Here is a 24147-nt window from a genome sequence, read left to right as displayed (position 1 = left end):
GGAACTTTCTTCCGCAAATGGCAATTGATGCTAGATCAGTTGTTAATTTTAAATCTGAGATTGATAGATTTTTGTGAACCAAAGGTATTAAGGGATATAGGGCCAAAGGCGGGTAGATGGAGTTAGGTCGCAGATCAGGCATGATCTCATTGAATGGCGGAACAGACTCGAGGGGCTGCATGGCCTCCTCCTGTTCCTCTGTTCCTACAGGGAGTGGTTGAGGTGAATAGCATAGATGCACTTAAGGGGAAACTAGATAAGCACACGAGGGAGAAAGGAAATGCTAATAGGATTAGATGAAGAGGGGTGAGAGGAGGCTCGTGTGGAGCAGAAATGTCGACATAGACCAATGGCCGGTTTCTTTGCTGTAAATTCTATGTAATTCTACGTAATATGATTGACGCATTGTATACTTCCAGAACATTCCGTTTTTATTTTGTGTAGCAAAATGTTCACTCTAATTTCCAGAATAAACAGTTCAACTTTGGCAAATGGAAGATGTACTTCACATTACTTTAGCCATCATGTTTTGGTGGAATCGCTACAACTCTTTGAACAGCTACACAGCAGGAAATCACACCTATGAAAACTGACAGAAAAAACAGTAAACTTAACCATACAAACTGCCACTTAGACTATCCTAGCAATCACGTCCCACGTGCAACATGGGTACCAACACAAAAGAAGGGGAATGCAGTCCTAATCCACCCTATGAAAGCCAAATGCACATTAGCCAATCGTGGGTTAGCATTGATGACAGCTCTGTAAACTATCGGAGAGTATTGGGAGGGAGAGAGTGTGTAAAAAAAATCAAAGGGTGAGCCATCCTAGGCCAGCTGCCATACACCTAGAAACAATTTCCTCAAAACTAAATGTTGTGGAAAACTGCAGTGTGGAGAACCTAAAGGGAAGGAAAAGCAACTTTAAAATGGGGATAAAACAAAAACTGAAAGAGCTAAATATATATTTCAGATATCTTTAATAGAGTTTCAAATTACATTCTCTGTACAATAATTCTTTATACAATAAAGTAGAACAAAACGAGGAAATACAAAGACTAGGCAATTATATTTTTGTCGAACAAGAACAATTTAAAATGAACAAAACCAACTTGGATCAAATCAGAAAGCAAAGCTTCAACACTTCAAGGACTCAAGTGTGAAACAAACCAATCGAAAACTGATGTCGTCTTTACAGGAATAAGGAGGTAGCAACAAGTCATCAACTTGCGCAGTGCTGGGGATCAACCTTTTCTGCACACCATTTTAACACCCGACATCTACAATGCTGAATAAAAAAAGTGGGACATAAGATCGTCGACCTGAAACGTTAACCCTGTTTCTCTCTCTCTCTCTCCCCACAGATGCTGCCTGACCTGCTGAGCATTTTCTGTTTTTATTTCAGATTTCCAGCATCCGCAGTATTTTGCTTTTTGCTGAATAAAAAAGGATGGAATATGAGAACAGAGGTTTTGAAAATTGAAAACTTAAATTATGCTTTTTGAATTGATGCTGTATTTACAGATAAACTGATCAAAGTAAAGCTGGGAAAGGAATCTACACATTATGCCATTAATGGAGCTTTAAATCTGGGGAGGAGTATTTATGAGTTTCAGAAACTCCAAAATTTGCAATTAGAAATTTAATAGGCCAAAAGTCAAACTCACTCCTATTTGAAGGCAATGGGATCCTATAACTCACCAATTCTTGGTATAAAGAACATTCCGTAGAATAGTACTCCTAAAGTATTACCTCCTTCCCCCACCCTTCTTAAAAGTGCTACCTCGTAATGGAGTACGATGCAAGTCCGCAGTGTCAGTAGACTATTTCACAATGGGAATCATCACAGTCCATTTCAAACTGGTTCTCACTGGATGTATCCACACACGCACACATCCAGCAAGAACCAGGTGTCCAACTCATTTATTGTCCTCCTAAACCCATGATGCTGAGGCCAATTGTAGTGACTCTACTATTATCCCTGATGAGATCAGCTACTTCAGCACAGACCAAGGATCAGGCCTGGTCCATTTGGCTCAGTACAGTACAGCATGTGGTGTATTTATCCACTAAACCATCAGGGGTGGGGATATGCCTGGATTTTTCTTCCCTGATGTTGATGCTATGGCCATCTCCTGTAAATGAATGACCACAAAAGGTTTAAGCTCCATCAGTTATTGCTGAGATAACCTTTAAGCTCTCAGAAGCTAGAGAGGACTGGAGATTGTTAGTTTGATTCAAAGGCCATGCATTCTTTCCAAATGCTTAAGTTATTAAGCATTGGAATCATGTTTAAACAATCCTGTAAACTTGGGTTATTTTAAACCAATATCCTCAGTATTCTATTAGGAGGAAGGGAACATTCAAAATAGTGCCCTACTTAATAATGACTGCTCTTCAGTCCCCAATGTGGGGCTTAGGAAATTTAGGACCAAGTCGAAGATGTTTAATGAATGACATCCTTTGATAACAGATGCAAGAGAAATGGGAAATGCCAAAGACAACTGGGAGTTAGAGATTGGGCTAAGTGAGGCACTAACAGATCACCTGTGGACTTTGCTGGTGGGTGAGAATACCCGAGAAAATGCCAGAAACTAAAGAGAGATCTAGGACAAGGACCAAAACTCTAGCCAAGAAGGGTTATGTGACATTAAAAAAAAATTACTTAATGAAGATTGGAAATGTCCAGAGGCAGCTGATGTGAATTCTGACAACTCCTAGTAACCCCTGCAGTGATAGCTGAGTTCAGTAAGTTCTCTGAGCCAAGTATCAAACATGAGATCCATGGATTCAACTGACACACTCAAACAGGCAGATTAAAAAAAATCTATAGGGAACTGCAGTTTCCCAGTGACAATATTGAGGATTGTTGGTGCAGGGCTGGCGGGAGCTCCAGGGGCTGGATTTAAAAAAATTTGCAGCCTGCAGAAGTTAATCTGCCCAGCCCGAACTAGCTGCCAAAGCACACCTCAGTATGGCAGTTGAAGTATCAATATTCATATCTCAAAAAAATAATCTTTTGGTATGTACCCGAGGGCTTGTGTGCACATTGAATAAGTTAATAATGGCTTGCCAGTGTATTTACAAGCAGTACGCGATGGGTAGTGCTGACATATGCAGGTTTCCAATTCCTTCACATTATGTGTGAAGTAGTTATTGATAAATTCTTCGCTTTGTCATAGAACACCTGATTTTAATTGCTCCACCATTGGCGGCAGTTGGCGCTAAGTTCTGGAATTCCCTTCATAAACCTCTCTTTCCTCCTTTAAGACCCTCCTTAAAACCTACCTCTTTGACCAAGCTTTTGGTCATCTGCCCTAATATTTCCTTATGGGGCTTGGTGTCAAATTTTGTTTGATAATCGCTCCTGTGAAGCGCCTTGGGATGTTTTACTATGTTAAAGGCGCTATATAAATACAAGTTGTTGTTGTTCAGTGTTCTCATGATAGGGCCGGCCTCTCTCCTCACAGACGGTGGAGATTGCATGCAGCTTCCTATTTTCAGTAGGATAATCAAATTCTGCAGAATATGGTGTTAACACATTTCCCTGACACTTAAATGTGATTGGCTGAGGCCTGCAGTGGTTGGGCTGTTGCCGTGCGTTACATCACATGCATCCTAGAGCGCTCTCTGCTTGTTAGTTAACATTTATTTCCATGCAAAGGCCACAAAATTTGCACTGGTAGTGGATAGGTGAAAAAGCTAACAGATTGGAGTTTTTCAGCATTAGTCATGGTTTTACAAGCAATCGGACACTTCTCACACTAATCAGAAACCACCTACAAGATAAGATTTGCATAAAGTCTGTTGATGTATACAAGAAGTACACAAAGCCCTGGCAGCGAGTGAAAAGCATAATTTTCATTGGCGGGTACCTCATCCCAAAATTCTTTAGCAGGGTATCCTAGTTACAAAGGATCATTTCACACATCTCAATGTTGCTGGAACATTGAACTGAACAACACTGCTGAAAATTGAACACTGTACCTGAATCAGACAAACAAGCTGTGTTTTAAAAGTGCTGTGATCACCACTGACCATAGCATCACTTTGCCATCCTCTGGCTCTTAGTTTCCCCTGATGTAGGAGGAAAGCTCTGATGAGAAATGCTTTATGACATAGTTTGCCTGAAAACTTATGAAGATCACGTCAGGCCAGACAGGTACACTGGAGTGACAGACCAATCCCATTCAAACCCATGAACCCCTGGATTAAGAAATGAGCAAGCATTAGAAGAGCAATTCACATTTTTATAAAGATTCCTAACAAAAGAAATGTTTTTCATTCTGCTTTTATTTAATATTCAGCAAAAAACCCAGAATACCACAGAAAACAATGAGAACAAGATATGGGCATATTTTAAACATAGTGGACTGGGAATTGTTGAAGTAAAGAATATTAAGATCCAACTTGTGGGCATTGACCTCTGGATTCTATTTCTAGGGGTAGGTAAAATGCACAAAAACCTCTACAGGCATTTACAGAAATGTTTTACATTCAGTAATGTCACGGGACATCGCTAAACTTCAATGTGCACCTCAACAAATCAAATGTGCTATTTCAGATTCCCTCCAGTGTGAAGTATTCTTTCTGATGCCTGCTTCCCCTCCCCGCAAACTATTTCACCATGCATAAGAGTTTGTTTAAACCTTACACACACACCTCTTGGATTGGCACTGATGGCAATGCATGGGTCTGTATGTTACATAAGAACGTAAGAAATAGGAGCGGGAGTAGGCCATTTGGCCCTTCGAGCCTGCTCCGCCATTCAATGAGATTATGGCTGATCTTCTATTAATGTTGTCACTGTCAGTTTCTATTTCATATAACTCAATCAATTTTCCCTCATATTGTTGGAATACCAAAATAAAAAAGTAAATTACCCACCTCAAAACTTTAAAGTAGTAACTAATAATTTTCGTGTACATTAGCAGATACAGCAAGATATACTGGTATCATGTATAATCTCCATTATACCTCATCACCAAATGTTCATCTCTAAACAATTTTTTTTAAAATTAACAAGCTAAAGCCAATAGGCTGAATGTTTCAGGTTTATTCAATACACAAGTCTGCAGTGTAATTGCACACTCCATCCCTTCAGGCAAGTGCACATTTACTGAGGATCATTAATTTCAACCTTGAAATTTGAAGTGAGAATACAGAAACAAATAACAGGGGAGAAAATGTCAGACTTATACTTCAATTCTCTGTGCTTATCTCAAATCCAGGTTGGAATCTGTGATCCTCAATTAATCTGGACACGCCATAGACTGTCGTACAAAAGACAGTCACACAAATAGTTTGACCTGATCAATGATTCAGTCCAAGATCTCTCTGACTTACAGATACTTTTTTTATATATAGGTCCCAGGAACATAATCAGGAATTAAAGAAAAACAAGCATCCCTCAAAAAGTCAGCAATTACCCAAAACAAAGAAAACATGATCGCCAGATTGAAAGTGACTTGAACAGTGCACCCATTTTGATTTTCTTTTTATAGAATGGGGAACTCCCATTCCATCTCAAGCTCGCTGCAGAATTACACAATGGCTTCTCCAGTCAAAAGGTACTTTATTTTATTAAGGCAACATCGTGATAGGAGTATTAATTTTCAGTATATACACAGTACATAATAGACTCAAATTCCCTATTATAACTGTACAAATGATACCTTACACATTACAATTTCCCCCCCTTACATTAACAGTTGACACCAGTAAAGAGAATGTCCCTCTCGATAGCCACTTTGGGATGATATCAGTGAAGTCTACCTCATTTTCAAATACAGTGCTTCAAGTTGAGGTAACTATGTAGTCTTTCCAACCAGTCAGTTTCAAGGTTAGTTACTTCACCTGCAAATAAACCGGATGCCTATCTGCTTGATGTGATTGTCAATTTATTCAAACACATTTCAAAATATATTTGAAGTCAAAGAAATGTATAAAATTGATCTGCGGTGGCCAATGGGAAATGCTGTGCTAGTACATTGTTAACCAGCTCGAGGATATTAGACACAGATTGACACACAAATACATTAAATCAATTAACTTTATATCAATTACAATAGATTGTTTATATTTTTCATATAAAGTGCATTAGCATAACATCTCTACAAGACAACACAAATAAAAGTGTTTGCAGCTTTAATTTTTTAAATATAGTTAATACCCAACAGTTGTCTTACAGTTTTAAAAAACCTCTTTATTCTGACACTGTACAGCTTATTAACAATTTTATCTGCAAGGCTGAGGAGTCCATGAAGCAAATTCTGTTTCCAGAAGCATTACCTGGCAACAATGCCCCAATACTCAGTGATCTAGTTTCAACTGTGCCAACTTACTCACATGCTCTGAGCTGGGCACGGTGCCCAGAAAATTACATTTAAACTTGAACATGCAGCCTCAAAGGAACTTTGGGGAAGGAGGGGACAGGTGATCGTCTATCAGATTCTATTCTGAATGAACACAAAGATGGAGCCATCTGTGTGTCATCTCTGTTAGTGGGCCACAGAACGTAGTATGACATGAGAAAAGGCCATTTGGCCGCTCAAGCCCAGTCCTTCCAGAAGACCATGCACAATCTGGACCTTCATGAACTCTACTCAAGTTAATCTCCCTTGGGAGCTGAACAACTACAGGGAAAACTTTCAACAATTGAGTGAATACACCAGGATATCAATCTAACATTACAATTTACATTACTCATTTCACAAAATCCTTTTGCAAAAAGTACCTTCCAACTGCCCCTCATTCCAAGGGTGACATCCTTATTTTTGAACAATCAGCTGCATTTTTTAAACATACATATATTTATCTGATTAAGTAATTTACTGGTATATTTTGTATCAAACAGAATGAGAGAAGAGTTTGTGATAACAAGCCTTCTGACAGCCTAAACCAGTTTGGCTATACTTAATTTGGCTGAATCTTCATCCCCAACATTTTCTCTGGTTGGAAGGTCTGCATCAGCAAATCTGGAGCCTCAAAGTTCCAGAGAGTATTGCATCATCAATATATCTATATATCTATATATATATTTATCCTTGGAATCTCACACTTTTTAAAGGAATCTTTTGGAAGAAGTCTACTCCACTCAGGGGGAGAGGATATCAATAATAAAAAATCAAATCACTAGCCTCATTTGAGACTGGATAATCTTCTACTCTTATATCCTGTAGTAAAATTGGAGAATTGTATGTGGAAAGGTTCTCAAGTGCTTTCAAGCTGCAAATTCCTCTAAACACACAAGAGAAGAGAAATTATGTTCAGGTGCAAATACAGATGGGAAAAAAAGACCTCTTTTTATGCAACTTTAAGTATTGTTCAAAAAAAAATCATCCCACATATATAAGAATAAAATAAGTTACTCAGTTACAGTAACGTATTTCCTATGGTAAACCTATAAACCTTTGAACAGCAATAGCCTTGTTCCTCCAGAAGTTAATGGGATGTTTTGTCCTGAAAGATGCTGCATAAGTGCCAATTGTTGTTTCTTTATGGGCTGGGAAAAGTATCTGGACATCTTTTATCACATTGTGCCTTTCAACTCACATGGTATGTTTGGCCCCCAACAGGTGAGAATTAAGGAGGTTATTGTAGAAGTCAAACTTTCAAAGGGCCCGTTCCAAATGCCTCACTGAAACTTCAAGGATTGTATGACCTCAACTGACTAAGATGGTCTTATGCTGGGTGTTAAAAGACTTCTCACTTTTGTAAGGATAAGTCAGTTCCTTTGAGTGGCTAAGGAATAGTACACCTTGAAATCTTGACCCAATCATAGTTCTGCGTCACAAATTGTTCAAGAGCACTATTTTAAAAAGTTTCATTTTATTTAAAAGAAAATGATAAAGATCCAGAGCAAATGAGAGATTAGGGACTAGAAATTCACCTCCTTTGCGCTTCCCGTTAGCGCCTCCGGGGGGTGATTACGGGGCGCTAACGACTTAACGCCCGGGTGCGCTGATACCACTGCTGCCCGCGAAATTCACCTGGAGGTTTGTGGTGGCAGTAAACCCTAGCGCCATGATCTCCTGCACCCAGAGATCGTGACGTCATCCGGCTGCGCAGCACCCTGGACCCAAAATTCGGTTCCGCCCCCTGCAGCATCGCCGAGAGATAACACCGACAGCTGCAGGAGGTGCTGTTCGGGAGGCCGAGTGCTTCGGGAGCGGTAATTAAAGGGAAGGCCGCTGGTCTGCAGAAAAAATGTGTTGACATCCCTTAGGTTGGCGTTTGAATATTTTTAACTGCCGCGATTGATCAGCCCTGCACTCTGTTAGAGGTGCTTGGGGCTGATAGTCGTGGATCCCGGTTGCCGTCGGTGACGAGGGACATCGTTGAAATGCAGAGTCTGCAGCGATGGCCCTTCCCTTTAAGTGAGGGAAGGAGCCTCGGATCCCGGCAGCGCTGCAGTGACATTGTGCAGCGCTGCGCCTCTCCCGCCCCTCCTGCGTGGTTTAGCGCTCCAGAAAGGAAGTGGTTGCGCTTGATTTAGCGCGCTACTTCCTTCCTGGAGCGCTAACACCCAATTTAGAGAAAGCCGAGAATCATTAGTGCCTGGCGCTAATTTTTTCAGCTTTCAAAATTTAGCGCCCCAAATGGGGCGATACCGAATTTCTGCCCCAAGGAGTTTTTAATCCTCTCTCCAATGTAGAAGTCACATGAGACAAACTTCAATCAAAAGTAGTTGATGCTATGTTGACCAACTCACTTAAAAAGCACCAGCAATGAGCAGTGAGGGAGCTAGAATTAGCCTCAATGTCGTTTGGCTCGGGTAAAAAGAAAAGGTCTGTTACCGAGCGCTAGTCAGTGACCCTGCCATAAAGTGCGTATGTGAGGTGAGCAAAGGATTACATTCCTGACAACACCCAATGACTTTCATGTGATGAGATACTGGAGGACTGTACTCCAGCTAGTCGGCACTGTTAGGAAAGGGGCAGGAGAGAAAAGAAACAGGGTTGTTGGGGGGGAATTTAAAATGAGAAGTCAACTGAGTATGTGTTATCTTAACCCTGGTGTACCTTTCAGATTTTTCAAATATTTGGCACCATGAATTCTAGCTTTACAGTTGGTTTTAAGTTTTTGTGTAAAAGGGCAAATAGAATAGGCTCGCTCATACATTATTTGGTCAACATCTATACTCAGTGAGGATCCATGTCCTGTGACACCCAAAAGCTGTTAGTTCTTGAATGCACATTGTGACATGGCAAATACTGGGTGTTATGCCAAGTGGTGGGGCAGTAGAAGCTCCAATCACCTGTCAGGGCCATCTCAATGCCAAATATTGAAAAGTCACCCTAGGCCCCCAGAGTCCTGACACTTCTCTTAAATGGTCCAACACTTGATCTGGAGGTAGTGGCTGATAAGTACCCACAGGAGAATAGTGGCCAGGTAGTGTCTGGCGTATCCTTGTCGGAAACTTTCATGGCAGTGATGGGGGGTGGGGCATATTAGAAACAATGCTTCAGCCAAAAAGAAAGACAACAGAAATGCTGTCCATTTTGTGGGCTTGGGTCCAGCAGCTGATGGTGCAAGCAAAGCTTCTCAGTCCGAACCAATAGTCAGAGAGCTAATAAAAGGCTAACCACCACCTTAACCCTCCACTAACAGAACTCTTGCTGAAACAATCTCAGGGATTAGGAATAAAACAGGGGAGCTGCAGACCTTAAAATTAACCAGGAATTTTATGAATTTTGCAAGGTTCTGTACCAATCAGAATCCTAGGTGGCAGTCCCCAAGTATGACCGCTAAACCAATCTCTAACTTATGGGCCTAGAAATTCGGTTGTGGGTCCGCCAGGGCTTTAGCACCCGAAATTTTGCGCCGGCGTTAATGCCGCTGCGCCCGACGAAAATTCGGTTGCCCCGGGCCCAGACGGCGGCGGGCGCTAATGGAGGGTTTTTGCGCCTCACTATGGGCGTTCAGTGCAGTTTTCAGGCGCTACTCCCCCGCTGCGGCACCCGAGGCGGTGCGGCAGGCTGGGGTACTGCAGGCCTCCTCCTTCTGTTAAGGAGGAGCTGCCTGCAGCCGATCGCTGACTGGTCGATTCGCCCGACAAATGAGCCCGGCACCTCGGGGAAGAGCCGGGCTCGCGGGCCACACACATCAGTGCCGCGGGGGGGTGGCGGAGGAGTCCGGGGAGGGAGGTGCGGGCAGGCGGCCGCCGGGAAAGCGGCCGGCCGCCGCTCCACCTTTATGCGCCGGCGCAAAGGTGTGTAACATCCCTTTCAACAATCGTTGGTTGCGGCTGCCACGGGCGAGGCGGCCGCAACTGAATTTGGGCTTGGGGCCGGGTTACCACGGCAACCGGGACGCTGCGCACACCGATGACGTCATCGGTGCCGGCGCAGCGCTACCGGCTAACGCCGATGGTAGGGCCCAACGCAATTTCGTTACCAGCTATAATTCCGGCGCAAGACCCTCTAACGCCTCTAATTGGGCGCTAACCCCACTGAATTTCTAGGCCATTGTCTTTTTTAAGAGACAGCAGAGGTGGAAAGGAGATATGTGGGCTTGGATGGGTATACAGTGGAATTCTACAAAATCAGTCTTGCCCAAGTTGGGACCGGTGTTATTGAAAGCCTTTGAACACATGCATCAGGATTCCAAAATCTCCAGTGTACTCAGTACATTTGCTTTCCCTATTGTATTGACCTTAGAACCTCTCGCAATTGCCACAAGGGAAGACCTCCACATCAACAGCAGAGAATTAAGGCGTAAAGAATGCAAGATTTGTTTATACGTAGACGGTATAGAACCCCCTTGGACCCCCTCTCACACCTGATAATGTTAATTTAGGATTATGGCTGGATTTCAGAGTACAAAGTGAGCTGGGGTAAGCCCTTTTGTTAAATGGCAGGTATTTGCAGAGTGAAGTTGTGGGTTATGACTATATCTGGTCTCTTAAAGGGATGGTCTACAAATATTATTATTAGAGATTAACAAGTCCAAGTTACTGGCCGGTATCAGGAAAGATCTTCAAAGATGGAAAGTTCTCCTCCCCTTTTCATTACCAGATAAGGTAAACACTCTAAAGTGAACATAATGTCCAAGTTGAACTATATTCTAACATGAATCCTTTACTAGTGTAGGGACACTGATTGAAAAAGCTTAACCTGAACTTCTTTTAGGAGATGAGACCCCTAGATTAAGTTTAACTAAAATGCAGAGACATTTTGAGGTATGAATTGGGCTTGTCAGATCTAAAATGATATGATTGGGTATTCAGACTTCAATACATAGCACAGTGGGTTTCCCACAGCAAAGAATGTGAGATGGCTGGAGCGGGAGAAGGGTAAGGCATCTGAAGTCAAATCTCAAATTATTTTATTCTCCGACCACAGGCTTGAAGTCTCAAAATAACATAATACACTCATGATATGTGAGCCATAGGCTTTTGAGAGCCCTGTATCCACTATAGGGGTACAGCTTTAAGAAATTGTATAAAATGCCAGAATGACCAAGGCAAGGCAGTGTAGCTTTAAGAAATCTTTAAAGGCAATTAACGTCTATCAGGAAGGACTCCCAGCCTGGAAGGATAAAAGGCAGGAAAATAGTTCAATTGGGAGAGAAGGAGCTAGCAGTGAGAATGTGTATGCTGCAAAGTAATCCCAATTATGGTTTGTTCATCACTGCACTGAAAGACACAACTGCCATGGGTAAATAAACCTCACTTGTTTTGAACATTAATCTCTAGTTTGCGTGTCTAATTGACCACTGGGTCCTAGGCCTGGTTCAGCGTGCTACAACTGCTGTTGTAAGTATTTGCTTGCTTATTGCGGTGTTAAGATGGACTTGTCAAATTTGATGGCTGTCCCCTTAGGGTAATCCTCATTTTAATATACATCATAATATAGTAACATTCCACAAATGGGTGAAAGCAGGAATCAGTTGTGCTAGGTACGTATATGAAGGAGGGTTTTTTATATTATTCCTGCAGATAAGTCAGCAGTTCGAGACAGAGAGCGAGTACAAGAGCGAGTGCACGAGTGGTTGCAAGAGATTGAGAGCATGAGAGAGAGAGCGAGCGAGCAAATTGCATTTATACACCACCTTTCACGTCCTCAAAATATCCCAAAGCACTTTATAGCCAATGAAGTAGTTTTGAACTATGGTCACTGTTATGTAGGCAAATGCAGCAGTGAAGTTCCATAAACAACAATGGGATGACTGACCGGGTAATCTGTTTTGGCAATGTTGGTTGAGAGATAAATGTGGGCCAGGACACAGACAACTCCCTACTCTTCTTTTAATAGTGCCATGGGATATTTTACATCCACCTGAACATAGAGGATCACTTCCATGATGGTGGGCAGCCTTTGGCAGCCTCAGAGCTTGAAATCAACAAAACTGCACTGCCTGGCCAAAGCCTAGAAGATAGTCAATAAGGTGGCAGATGGCATAATTTACAGACCAAAAGCCCGAGGAGAAGGATCTGGGCTTTAGCTCACATACAGGTACTTCCAACTGGTCAACAATTTGATCTAATGCAAGTTTATCATCTAACAATATACAGGTGAGGTTGATTCGTATGAAGATCCTCCATAGATTCTATTATACCTCACATACAATGGCTAAATTAAGGCACTATTCACCAGGTGGTTGGTAGTAGTGTGACCCTTTTTCACATACAGGAAACTCTTTTTTATCCGGCACCGACGGGACCGGCGTGGTGCCGGTTTATCAAAAATTCCGGATTACAGAGAGGTATAGTAAAAGGTACGAGAGCCCCATACACAGCCACAAGAGCCAGGCGTCCCTGTTGCATAGCAACAGGTGCAGGAACGCCGGCCACAGATCCAGGCGTCCCTGTTACATAGCAACAGGTGCAGGAACCCTGGTTACATGGCCACAGATCCAGGAACAGCCACTAATATGAAGTAAAACTTACCTGAACCTACTCCTGAATTTTGCCGGTTAACAGAGATTTCCGGTTATTTAGGTGCTGGTAAATCAAGAGTTTCCTGTATATTGGCATTGTCCAAAAATCTTCCCTTCTGGGGCCTGTGGTGGGTGCTATAGCCAAGACACGCACTTGGCCATCAATAATGAACCCAAGATATGTTTGTTGAGATTAATGTCAAAGATAAAAGCTTCACAGTTTACACAGTTTTGGCACTGTTGTGTGCAAAGAGGCTCACTGTCTTGGCATAATGCTCAAAGAAGCCACCTACATATTCCCACTAAACGAATGGGGTCCTTGAGAATATGAATCTGGAGCTCTTATGGTGGAGGGGGAAAGACTTCCTTCTTGGCCCCAACTTTTCTTCTGATGTTAGAGAACATGAGGGAACTATGATAGGGGATGCTGGGCTCATCCAGGGATGCAGCTGTGCACTTTATTCTGTCTTCGCTGTTTCTTTCTGGTTTCTGGTTAATAAGTTAATTAGAAAGGGGGATATAAGGGTATAGCTGGAATTCACTGGAATACTTGTACCATGTTTTATTAAAACTCTTCTATGCTTTAAAAAAAGTTCCCTTCATTAAAAATGAAATCAGCTTTGTAGATGATCGATCAATAACTAAAACCATTTCCCCCCAAAAAAGACAAATTACCTACCTGTGGGGATGTGATTGGCATCTTCCACACACTGTAGTAGAGTATATCCTAGCTCAATAGGTTATGCAGAAATCATTTACCTTTAACGCACCTGACATTATAGATGGATGGTGTTACACATTCTCTACTCTCGTATAAAGCTCCAGAAGCTGCATCATGGCACCAGTTCTTCTTAATCTGAAGCAAGACAAAATAACTAACCACTGGACACTACAAGCTACATGGTTTATGGGTACAAATGGGTAGGATCATGGTGTGTGGGGGATGCAGATCATTCAAAGAATGAAGACAATCTATCTTCTTCATTGTTACTCCACGCTTCATTTACCAAACCAGTACAAAAGGTAGGAAGGGGAAAGGCAGAGGAATCTCTCTTGTGCAAAAGCCAAAGCACCAGCTGTCAGCCTGATCTGCCAAAGGCATTGCCGTGCACTGCAGTTAAACCTAGACAGTAATGTTTAGTGAATGTGTGCAGATTGCTGCATGTGACAACCTTACATACACCAGCAATAGGAACTTGACCGATGACAGGAAGCAGCCTTGAAACAACTGAAATGATCCTTAACCTTCCCCCGGGCTTCTTCTCTGCACAATGGTAATAGTGCAGGACTCATTCAACTATCTATCCTATTCTTCGTTATTGGCTTGCCTGGGTCTTTACACCACAGGAACTAAATATATCCAACATGCCCACAGGGTTTTAAAGGAAGTAGGTGAGAACATTGCTGATGCCCTAACTATGATCTTCCAAAGTTCTCTCGATTCAGGAACCGTTCCATTAGATTGGAAAATTGCACATGTCACTCCGCTAGTTAAGAAAGGCGAGAGAGGAAAACCAGTTAACCTAACATCTGTTGTGAAATTACTAGAGTATATAATTAAAGATGGAGTGACTGAACAACTCGAAAATTTTCAGCTGATCAGAGAGCCAGCGTGGATTTCTAAAGGGTAGGTCATGCCTGACGAACCTGATTGAGTTTTTTGAAGAGGTGACTAAAGTAGTGGACAGGGGAATGTCTATGGATGTTATCTATATGGACTTCCAGAAGGCATTTGATACAGTCTGAATAAGAGACTGTTAGCTAAAGTTGAAGCTCGTGGAATTGAAGGCAAATTATTGACCTGGTTAGAAGATTGGCTGAGCGTCAGGAGACAGAGTAGGGATGATGGGCAGGTACTCTAATTGGCAGGATATGACTAGCGGTGTCCTGCAAGGATTTGTGTTGGGGCCTCAACTATTTACTGTATTTATGAATGACTTAGCTGATGAGATAGAAAGCCACATATCCAAGTTTGCTGATGACACAAAGATAGGTGGCATTGTAGGCAGTGTAGATGGAAGCAGAAAATTACAAAAAGATATTAATAGATTAAGCAAATGGGCAAACCTGAGGCAAATGGTTTTCCAATGTAAGCAAATGTGAGGTCATTCACTTTGGACCTACAAAGGATAGAACAGAGCACTTTCTAAATGGCGAAAAGCTAGATAACAGTGGAGGGCCAAAGAGACTTGGGGGTCCAGGTACATAGATCATTAAGATATCATGAACTGGTACAGAAAATAATCAAAAAGGCTAATGGGATGCTGGCCTTTATATCGAGAGGACTAGAATCCAAGGGGGTAGAAGTTATACTGCAGCTGTACAAAAACCCTGGTTAGACCACACCTGGAGCACTGAGCAGTTCTGGGCACCACACCGTAGGAAGGATATATTGGCCTTGGAGGGAGTGCAGCGCAGGTTTACCAGAATGATACCTGGACTTCAAGGGTTAAGTTACAAGTAGAGATTACACAAATTAGGGTTGTATTCCCTGGAATTTAGAAGGTTAAGGGGTGATTTGATCGAAGTTTTCAAGATATTAAGGGGAACAGATAGAGTAGATAGAGAGAAACTATTTCCGCTGGTTGGGGAGTCTAGGACTAGGGGGCAGAGTCTAAAAATTAGAGCCAGAACTTTCAGGAGTGAAGTTAGGAAACACTTCGACACACAAAGGGTGGTAGAAGTTTGGAACTCTCTTCCACAAACAGCAATTGTTGCTCGGGGGTCAATTGTTCATTTTAACATAGTAACAGAAGATAGGAGCAGGAGTAGGCCATTTGGCCCCTCGAGCCTGCTCCATCATTTAATGAGATCATGGCTGATCATCCAAATTCAGTACCCTGTCCCTGCTTTCTCCCCATACCCCTTGATCCCTTTAGCCTTAAAAAATATATCTAACTCCTTCTTGAATATATTTAATGAATTGGCCTCTACTGCCTTCCTTGGTAGAGAATTCCACAGGTTCACCACTCTCTGGGTGAAGAAATTCCTCCTCATCTCAGTCCTAAATGGCTTACCCCTTATCCTTAGACTGTGACCCCTGGTTCTGGACTCCCCGGCCATCAGGAACATCCATCCTGCATCTAGTCTGTCTAGTCCTGTTAGAATTTTATAAGTTTCAATGAGATCCCCTCTCATTTGTCTAAACTCTAGCGAATATAAGCCTAATCGACCCAATCTCTCCTCATACGTCATTCCTGCCATCCCAGATATCAGTCTGGTGAATCTTCGCTGCACTCTCTCCATGGCAAGAACATCCTTCCTCAGATATGGTGACCAAAACTACACACAATACTCAAGGTGTGGTCTCGCCAAGGCCCTGTACAACTCCAAGACAGCCTTGCTCCTGTACTCGAACCCTCTTGCTATGAAGGCCAACATACCATTTGCCGCCTTAACTGCCTGCTGCACCTGCATGCTTACCTTCAGCGACTGGTGCACAAGGACACCCAGGTCTCATTGCACTTCCCCTTAGTTTTAAATCTGAGATTGATAGATTTTTTGTTAACCAAACGTATTAAAGGATATAGGGTAAAGGCGGGTATATGGAGTTAGGTCGCAGATCAGCCATGATCTCAATGAATGGCGGAACAGGCTCGAAGGGCTGAATAGCCTCCTCCTGTTCCTATGTTCCTACATCGCTCTGTGCAAGAGACACAAGGGGCTGGATTTTCCAAGCCCCGAGGAGGCGGGCATGGAGGTGGGACAGCCGGTAAATTCGGAGAAAGGGGGGGGGGGGCAGGCGGATAGCGAACCCACCCTCATCCTGCCTCCGTGCCCTTTTGCCAGGAGGCGGGAAGATGTGCAGCTTCGGGTCCCGTCTCCTGGAGGCGGAAAAGGCGTTTAATCCTTTTAACTACCTGTTAACAGGTAGTTAACAGGTAGAAAAAAGGATTTGTACCATTTCACCTTCACAGGCGAAGGCTTCCCGACCTCGGAGAACCCCGCCGGGTTGGAGGAGGTCTGCGGCGGTCGGAGGCACCTGGAAGTAAGATGTAGAGGTGAGTGATGGGTGCAAGTGTGGAGTAGTAAGTATGCAAGGTGAGTGATAAGTTTTAAAAAGTGTCCACTTACCTTGTTTTCTTTCTACAGCCTTCAGCTGTGGTGGATCGGGAGAGCCGATATCCTCCTTGTCAATTTCACAGACTGGCTGTTGGAACCTCCAAAGCAACAGCCATGTGAAATTTACAAATTTGAAATGTTTGATGAGTCCTGAACACAAGGCCTCATCAAACTAAAGAGAATGTCAGTGTTTGACAGCTTTACAGAGCTGTCAAACGCTGACATTTCTTCTTTGAAGAAGTCTTGACAGATAGCCTGATGTTAACGTGCTCTGTCAGTGACTTCCTCCCTAATTGGCCTGCTGAACCCGCAGGTCGGGCTTAACAAGGTCAATCAGGGGAAAATCCCTCTGGTTGGTCAGGCGAGGATGGAGGCGGGACATTGACACGACAAGCAGCAGTCCCGCCTCCAACTCACCTCCATTCACAAAATCCAGCCCAAGAACTCAGGACTTTGAGGGCATCTACATAGTGAAAGTGACATTCTAGATCTGGCTTGTGTGGCAGTGGATAAAATGAGACAAGTTTTTCCACTCATAGACTGGGAGATAGCTTTAGGTAAAAGCTCCCAGTGAGCCCCAATGTTCATCATCAGGATTTTGTATGCTTGCCCTGAAAGAACAGACTGGTAAGATATTTCTGGAGGTTTATCGACACATTAGGAAACCTGAAAAAGAATAAAAAGCCAGGACAAGGCAAATTAAATTAGCAGAATATCGGATTCTTTGCTCGTCGCTAAATTATTCCTTGAGAGAGGGTGGAGACGTTGTTCCAAATTTTGGACAAGACGGCCAATGTGAGGAACAAGGTAACTGTAGCTGGGGAAAAATGAACTGGTGCAATGGAAGAGATCCTGCAGCTTTATACAAAATCCCAAGATAATTAGAGATGAGGAAGGCCATTTGGCCCATCTTAAGACCTAAAGTCATCCCCAATGCAGAATGTAACTGTTTCTTAAATGATTTCAGGGTTTCAGCCTCCACGACTGTCAGGAAATCTATTTCCCACATTGAACACTCTGGTATCAGTCCTAAATTTATCCTTTACTCGTTTCAACCCATGTCCCCTTGTCCTACTCTCACAGTTTAATTTAAAGTAGGAAACCACTTGTGATACCGTCCATCTGCAGCGTCATTTTTATGCATGTGCTCAGCACATAAGTTTCCCTAGAATCCATTGAGCTGGGCTATATTCATAGTGTGTGGAGGATATGGAATGAAGCAATACAGGTATTCCTCAAAGAACTGACACTGAAAATGTGATGCATTGCAATAAGTCAGACTTGAAAGACCAAAGGCCTGACCAGGACAAGATAACTGGAACACCCACAGAGCAATTTGCAGACGAGTCATTTTAAAATCCCTACTCTAAGGTCTAAACTGAGATAAGACATAGCCCACAATGACAGGAACTTACGCAGTGCATGGCTTATAAATGGTGTATAAACTCTCTATTTTTTTTTAAAGAAAAAAAAATTGTGGAACTTTTGGGGGAGGGATGGGGAAAGATACGTACAAGGGACAGATTACAGTTAGCCCATTAGGAACAGCCTTATATACACATGATGATGATTGGGACATTAAAGTAAAAGCAACACGGCACTACAATTAACTGCACGGCGTTGCCCATCCTCAGCATAAACTAATGGACCTTGTGCTCAAGTAAGCCTTGTACAACGCAGCAGGATGCCATTCACACACACCGAGAACAAGCCTCTTCTACAACACCAATAACAATATTATCTTATTTTTTACACCCACAGAACTGAGCTCACAAACACAAAGCCACTGTATTTTTTGGAAGTGGGGGATATAATTCATTATTCTGCAGTCACCAAAATAACACAATCAAATTTTTCAATAATAATTCACAATCCTCTGCAAAATATACCTTCTATTTGTATAATAGGCTAAAACTGTACATTTACAAAATATAAATTTGTCTTCCTTATTTCCATTTGGTAAATTTGATTTTCCCATCCCAGAATTTCCAGGTCCAAGGTAAAAAGGTAACCACACACTCTCAGCTAGTACTGGATGGCTCACGTAGGTCTCCCTGTTCACTCATGTGCTGCAATCTGGGTAAATGTAATGTGCATTATAACTTACAACTGGGCAAGCTGCATTAGTGATAAAAGAGCCAGTGCTCATGTCTGACAACTCAGACAGGTACACAAACCATGTAAAAGGCACACATCCTGTCCAAACACAGTATACTTTTGTATAAATGACATACAGCTTCAATGTGATGTACATACCCTGTACCAGTATCTGCTTTTACCTGACTATGTATCATCACTTCTCCAGGGTTACATTACACACATTTGAATCATTTACACAACTCAAAATCTTGTGTCTCAATAATGCTTTAAAAAATTTGCCTATATCCCCATAAGTGCTGCTCGTTCATTTATGCAAGAAAATGCATTGTCTTGATGTCATTTACACATGCTACTCAATTTTCTATTTTACCTTTTTTCCATCTATTGCATACATTTAAGGCAGTAAGAATCATCACTTCAATCATTTATAATTCATTTCAAAAAATAAAGTTTAGGGCACGTGCAGGACACCCACAGCCAGTTAGCGACACTAGGTGGGAAGGATTGTCTTTTGCAATCAGTAAGATTCAGATCTCCAGCGGATCTGTTTGTAAATGACACCATTGGCGTCAAAGAAGTACATTTTCAATCTGCCCAGGTCTGGATTCAGCACAGTACTGGGGTATATGTTAATACAGCCACACCGGTCAAAGCAGATACTTTTAAACATTTCTACTTCTTTAAACCCTGAAGGGAATGCGGATTTCCTGAGTATGAAACAATGTTATTTGCTTCCAAAGAATAAGTGCATAAAATGGCTGCTGTTGTGCAGGAATTCTGGCTGAATAACAGGATGGGATAGACAGCGAATTACTCACAAACAGATCTAGGTATTACAACGGTTTGGTGTATAGATTGAGCGAGTGCATACTGTGCAATATACAGAAAATAAGGTCACAATCTGTTCTCCAGGTCAGGCTGATGTCACTGCAGCATTTCCAACACATTTTAGAATTTAGTGTAAGAGAGAATCACCTTAATACCAATGGGCTCTCCAAATATAGGAAAGTGGTGCAACTTGTATTTTTCTTCCTTTTCCAACAATTTGCACCCCTCTTCTGAAGGTGGTAACTTGTATTGGGATACAGTTTCACAGGCACCCGTCGTCCTCTACTACTTCACTCAAGTGACCATTCTTCATGTCGGAGCCTAGATAGTGAGTGTCTACAGGGAATTCTACCAAGAGGGTATCACAGCCAAGCCAAATTGAGTCTTCACCCAACAAACAAATGTGTTCTTCCAGCAGGAGTGTACAGTGATCAGGAAGGAGCAGGCACCTATGCTGATTTTCCCCTCCTTTACCCAGGAGTGCCAAGACCAAATGCAGCACCCGTACATCTACCCTGGCTGAGATCAACTAACTCGGCACAGACCGGTGATGGAACCAGAAACCTTCCTGGCCTGTGAATCAACCATTCACTGGATCAATTCCTGAACCATCAGGAAGCTCGAACTTGTCATTTTCAAATAGGAACCATAAAAATAAAAGAATGACTGGACACAGGTGTGGCGTGTAATTCAGATTTGATGACCATCCGAATTATTAGTAATTTAAGTAATTTTAACTCTCGGCATCTACAACCCCAAGTTTTCACTGGCTCAATGTGAACGGTGCTGGTGAAGAGCTCCAAATGCAACTGACATCGCTGCACAGTTTTGGAACCTGAACCAATTTAATAAAAGCTCAAGAAATAAATAGGTACTACATGCTTATATATAGTTTTGTGAAAGGACCTTTGAAAACTGTCCCTTCTTCCCAAGCGCATGTGCAAACACTGGGGAGTGGTGGCGACACCAAGAACCTCCCAAGCTTTCAGCTGCAATTTCCCGATTATGTACCATCAATCAAATTTTAATTTGGTCTTCAGCAGTCTTCTTAGGCAATCCCTTGGAACCGAGGATGACTTGCTTCCACATTAAGAATGAGTTCTCAGGTGACTGATTAGTCCAATGCGGGACCTAGTCTCTGTCACAGGTGGGGCAGACGGTGGTTGAAGGGGCGGGTGGGTGGGGTTCTTGGGTTGACGTGCGCTCCTTCCGCTGTTTGCGCTTGGCTTCCGCTTGCTCCCGGCTAAGAGACTCGAGGTGTTCGGCGCCTTCCCAGATGCTTCTCCTCCACTTTGTGCGGTCTTGGGTCAGGGATTCCCAGGTGTCGGTGGGGATGTTGCACTTTTTCAGGGAAGCTTTGAGGGTGTCCTTGAAGCGTTTCCTCTGCCCACCTGGGGCTCTCTTGCCGTGTCAGAGCTCCGAGTAGAGTGCTTGCTTTGGGAGTCTCGTATCGGGCATGTGGACGATGTGGCCTGTCCATCGGAGCTGATCGAGCGTGGTCAAAGCTTCGATGCTGGGGATGTTGGCCTGAATGAGAACACCGACGTTGGTGCGCCTATCCTGCCAATGGATTTGCAGGATCTTGCGGAGGCAGCGTTGGTGGTACCTCTCCAGTGCTTTGAGGTGCCTGCTGTACATGGTCCATGTCTCTGAAGCATACAGCAGGGCGGGTATCACTGCTGCCCTGTAGACCATGGGCTTGGTGCCGGGTTTGAGGTCCTGGTCTTCAAACACACTCTTCCTCAGGCGACCGAAGGCTGCACTGGCACACTGAAGGTGGTGTTGGACTTTGTCATCGACGTCTGCCCTTGTTGACAGTAGGCTCCCGAGGTATAGAAAGTGGTTCACGTTGTCCAAGGCCTCATCATGGATTTTGATAATCGGGGGGCAGTACTGTGTGGCAGGGGCAGGTTGGTAGAGGACCTTTGTCTTATGGATGTTTAGTGTAAGGCCCATGCTCTCGTGCGCTTCGGTGAAGGTGTTGACGATGGTTTGGAGTTCGGCCTCAGAGTGTGCGCAGACGCAGGCGTCGTCTGCATGCTGTAATTCGATGACAGAGGATGGGACGACCTTGGATCTGGACTGGAGGCGACGAAGGTTGAACAGTTTCCCGTTTGTTCTGTAGATTAGCTCCACTCCAGCGGGGAGCTTACTGATGGCAAGATGGAGCATTGCAGCCAGGAAGATCAAGAAGAGCGTTGGTGCGATGGCACGGCCTTGCTTGATCCCGGTCCGTACATGAATTGGATCTGTGGTGGATCCGTTGGTCAGGATCACAGCTTGCATGTCATCATGAAGCAGGCGGAGGATGGTGACAAATTTTTGAGGGCAGCTGAATTTGAGGAGGACACTCCATAATCCATCAGTCCCCTGTCAATCAGCTCTACTGATCAACACGTCCTGGATACTCGCAGGCCAAGCAGTAAATATTTTTTTTCTGGGCAGGAGGAAGTAGGGCACCAACGGATGAAGGCTTCCAAAGCTGCACTTGATGCTTGTGGTAGTTTAGTACCTGCCATTAGGGATGGACATTGCTGGCTGTATTGCCATTGACAACGTGTGATCATTGCTCCTGCTGCATCCCAATTTTGTTTTTGGATTATTTAAAATAATTTCATAAATATTAAGAAAATTACTGTAAAAACAATTCTTTCCCCTCTAAAATGTACAGGCAAACAAAGCCAAGAAAGTGGTCATTTTCTCCCTTGCAGCCGTACCATATGGGTACGGTAGTATAGTAGTAACTGGACGAGTAATCCAGAGACCTGGATTAATGATCTGAAGACGTGAGTTCAAATCCCACCACAGCAGCTGGGGAATTTAAATTCAATTAAATAAATCTGGAATAAAAAGCTAGTATCAGTAATGGTGACCATGAAACTACCGGGTTGTTGTAAAAACCCATCTCGTTCACTAATGTCTGCCGTCCTTATATATACGACTCCAGACCCACAGCAATGTGGTTGTCTCTTAACTGCCCTCTGAAATGGCCTAGCAAGCAACTCAGTTGTATTCAAGAATGCTCAAGTGGAGCGTATTTAAAGACACCACCTTCTCGAGGGCAATTAGGGATGGGCAATAAATGCTGGCCTTGCTGGTGACGCCCACACCCCATGAATGAAAATAAAGCTACTGTACTTGTACCTGTAACATGGGGACTTGAGGGCAATGATGGGTGACATCACATTATTTTGAGTGTCTAATGAATATATCAGATGTATGTAGTTTATATACATCTAATAATACATTCATTACTCAAGATATTGTCCCTCACTGCCCTCGTGTCCCCATGTTACAGGGACAAGTGCAGTATCTGCGAAGGGGAAAACGACCACTTCCACTTTCCATTGTTGCCTCGACATTGTACAGCACCTGTGCAGGTGGAAACCTTGTCAGGAACGCTGAAATGACCACCCCGCCCCTTCTCTCTTTAAATCAGTGGTCCAATCATTCAGAGTTGCTCCACCAGCACCACATTTGATCATTGGAAACCTAATTTTCAAAGGAAATGCTGTGTGTGCACCATCAAGCCTGCTACCCTGTGTGAACCCAACAAGTTTGAAACAAAAGAAAGTGATTCACTGATCTGAATCATTGCCAAAGACCTCAAGCACAAGTGGTGTGAGCTTCATGGTATGTTCGGGATTACAGGACAGAGACTGGTACTGTTTGGAATGCTCCTCGCTCAGGCTCCGGAGGTCTGTCAACTTCTGGATCATCTTCGGATACAGCAACCGATTACCTGGAGGAGGATGTTTGACTCGGATGTACAACTGCAAAGTCTCCGATAACCCATCTTGAATACGCTCCACTTGAGCACGGTCCTGTACTCCGGGACGATCTGAAAATGTATGCAGAAACAAAAACTCATGAAAAGAGATCTCACAGCAGCATAAACAACCAAAAGCATGGAGAAGCTTACTGTGTCAGCCTTGAAACAGAAGTGTAGTGTATGTACCTTTAAGAGAGAACTACTTTTACAGCTCCTGTATACTGTAGTACCGGCAGTGACCACACCTGTATATAAGCCCTGAGCAGGCATCTGTACTGTTAGTTTTTAGACTACCCTCATCCAGTAAACACCTGTTGATTGTTGATCTGCAGTCTCCGTCTATTTCGTTTTTTGTTGATGTTGGTTGATTATCTGGTCATTTATCTCATTGCTGTTTATAGGACCTTGTCGAGAACAAATTGGCTGCCATGTTTCCTATTTTACAACAACGACTACACTTTAAAAGTACTTCATTGGCTGTGAAGCACTTTGGGACGTCCTGAG

At 43.2% G+C, this 24147-nt stretch overlaps 1 protein-coding gene across 1 annotated transcript in view; it reads right to left on the bottom strand.

Moving 5' to 3' along the window:
- Window positions 1-962: 962 nt before the first annotated feature.
- LOC147096957 (vitamin D3 receptor B-like) overlaps window positions 963-24147 on the bottom strand; it is a 287363-nt gene continuing 264178 nt past the window's right edge. Inside the window, exon 11 of the mRNA XM_085972648.1 lies at window positions 963-23712. Within this exon, the coding sequence (XP_085828774.1) occupies window positions 23450-23712 (263 nt within the window). The 3' untranslated portion in view covers window positions 963-23449. The remainder of the gene's footprint in view (window positions 23713-24147) is intronic.

Source organism: Somniosus microcephalus, chromosome 33 (assembly GCF_052327205.1).
Source record: "Somniosus microcephalus isolate GS21.2 chromosome 33, FLI_Smic_1.0, whole genome shotgun sequence".
Lineage (NCBI taxonomy): Eukaryota > Metazoa > Chordata > Chondrichthyes > Squaliformes > Somniosidae > Somniosus > Somniosus microcephalus.
Note: the sequence above shows the minus strand (reverse complement) of the source record. Positions and strands in the feature narration are given on the sequence as shown.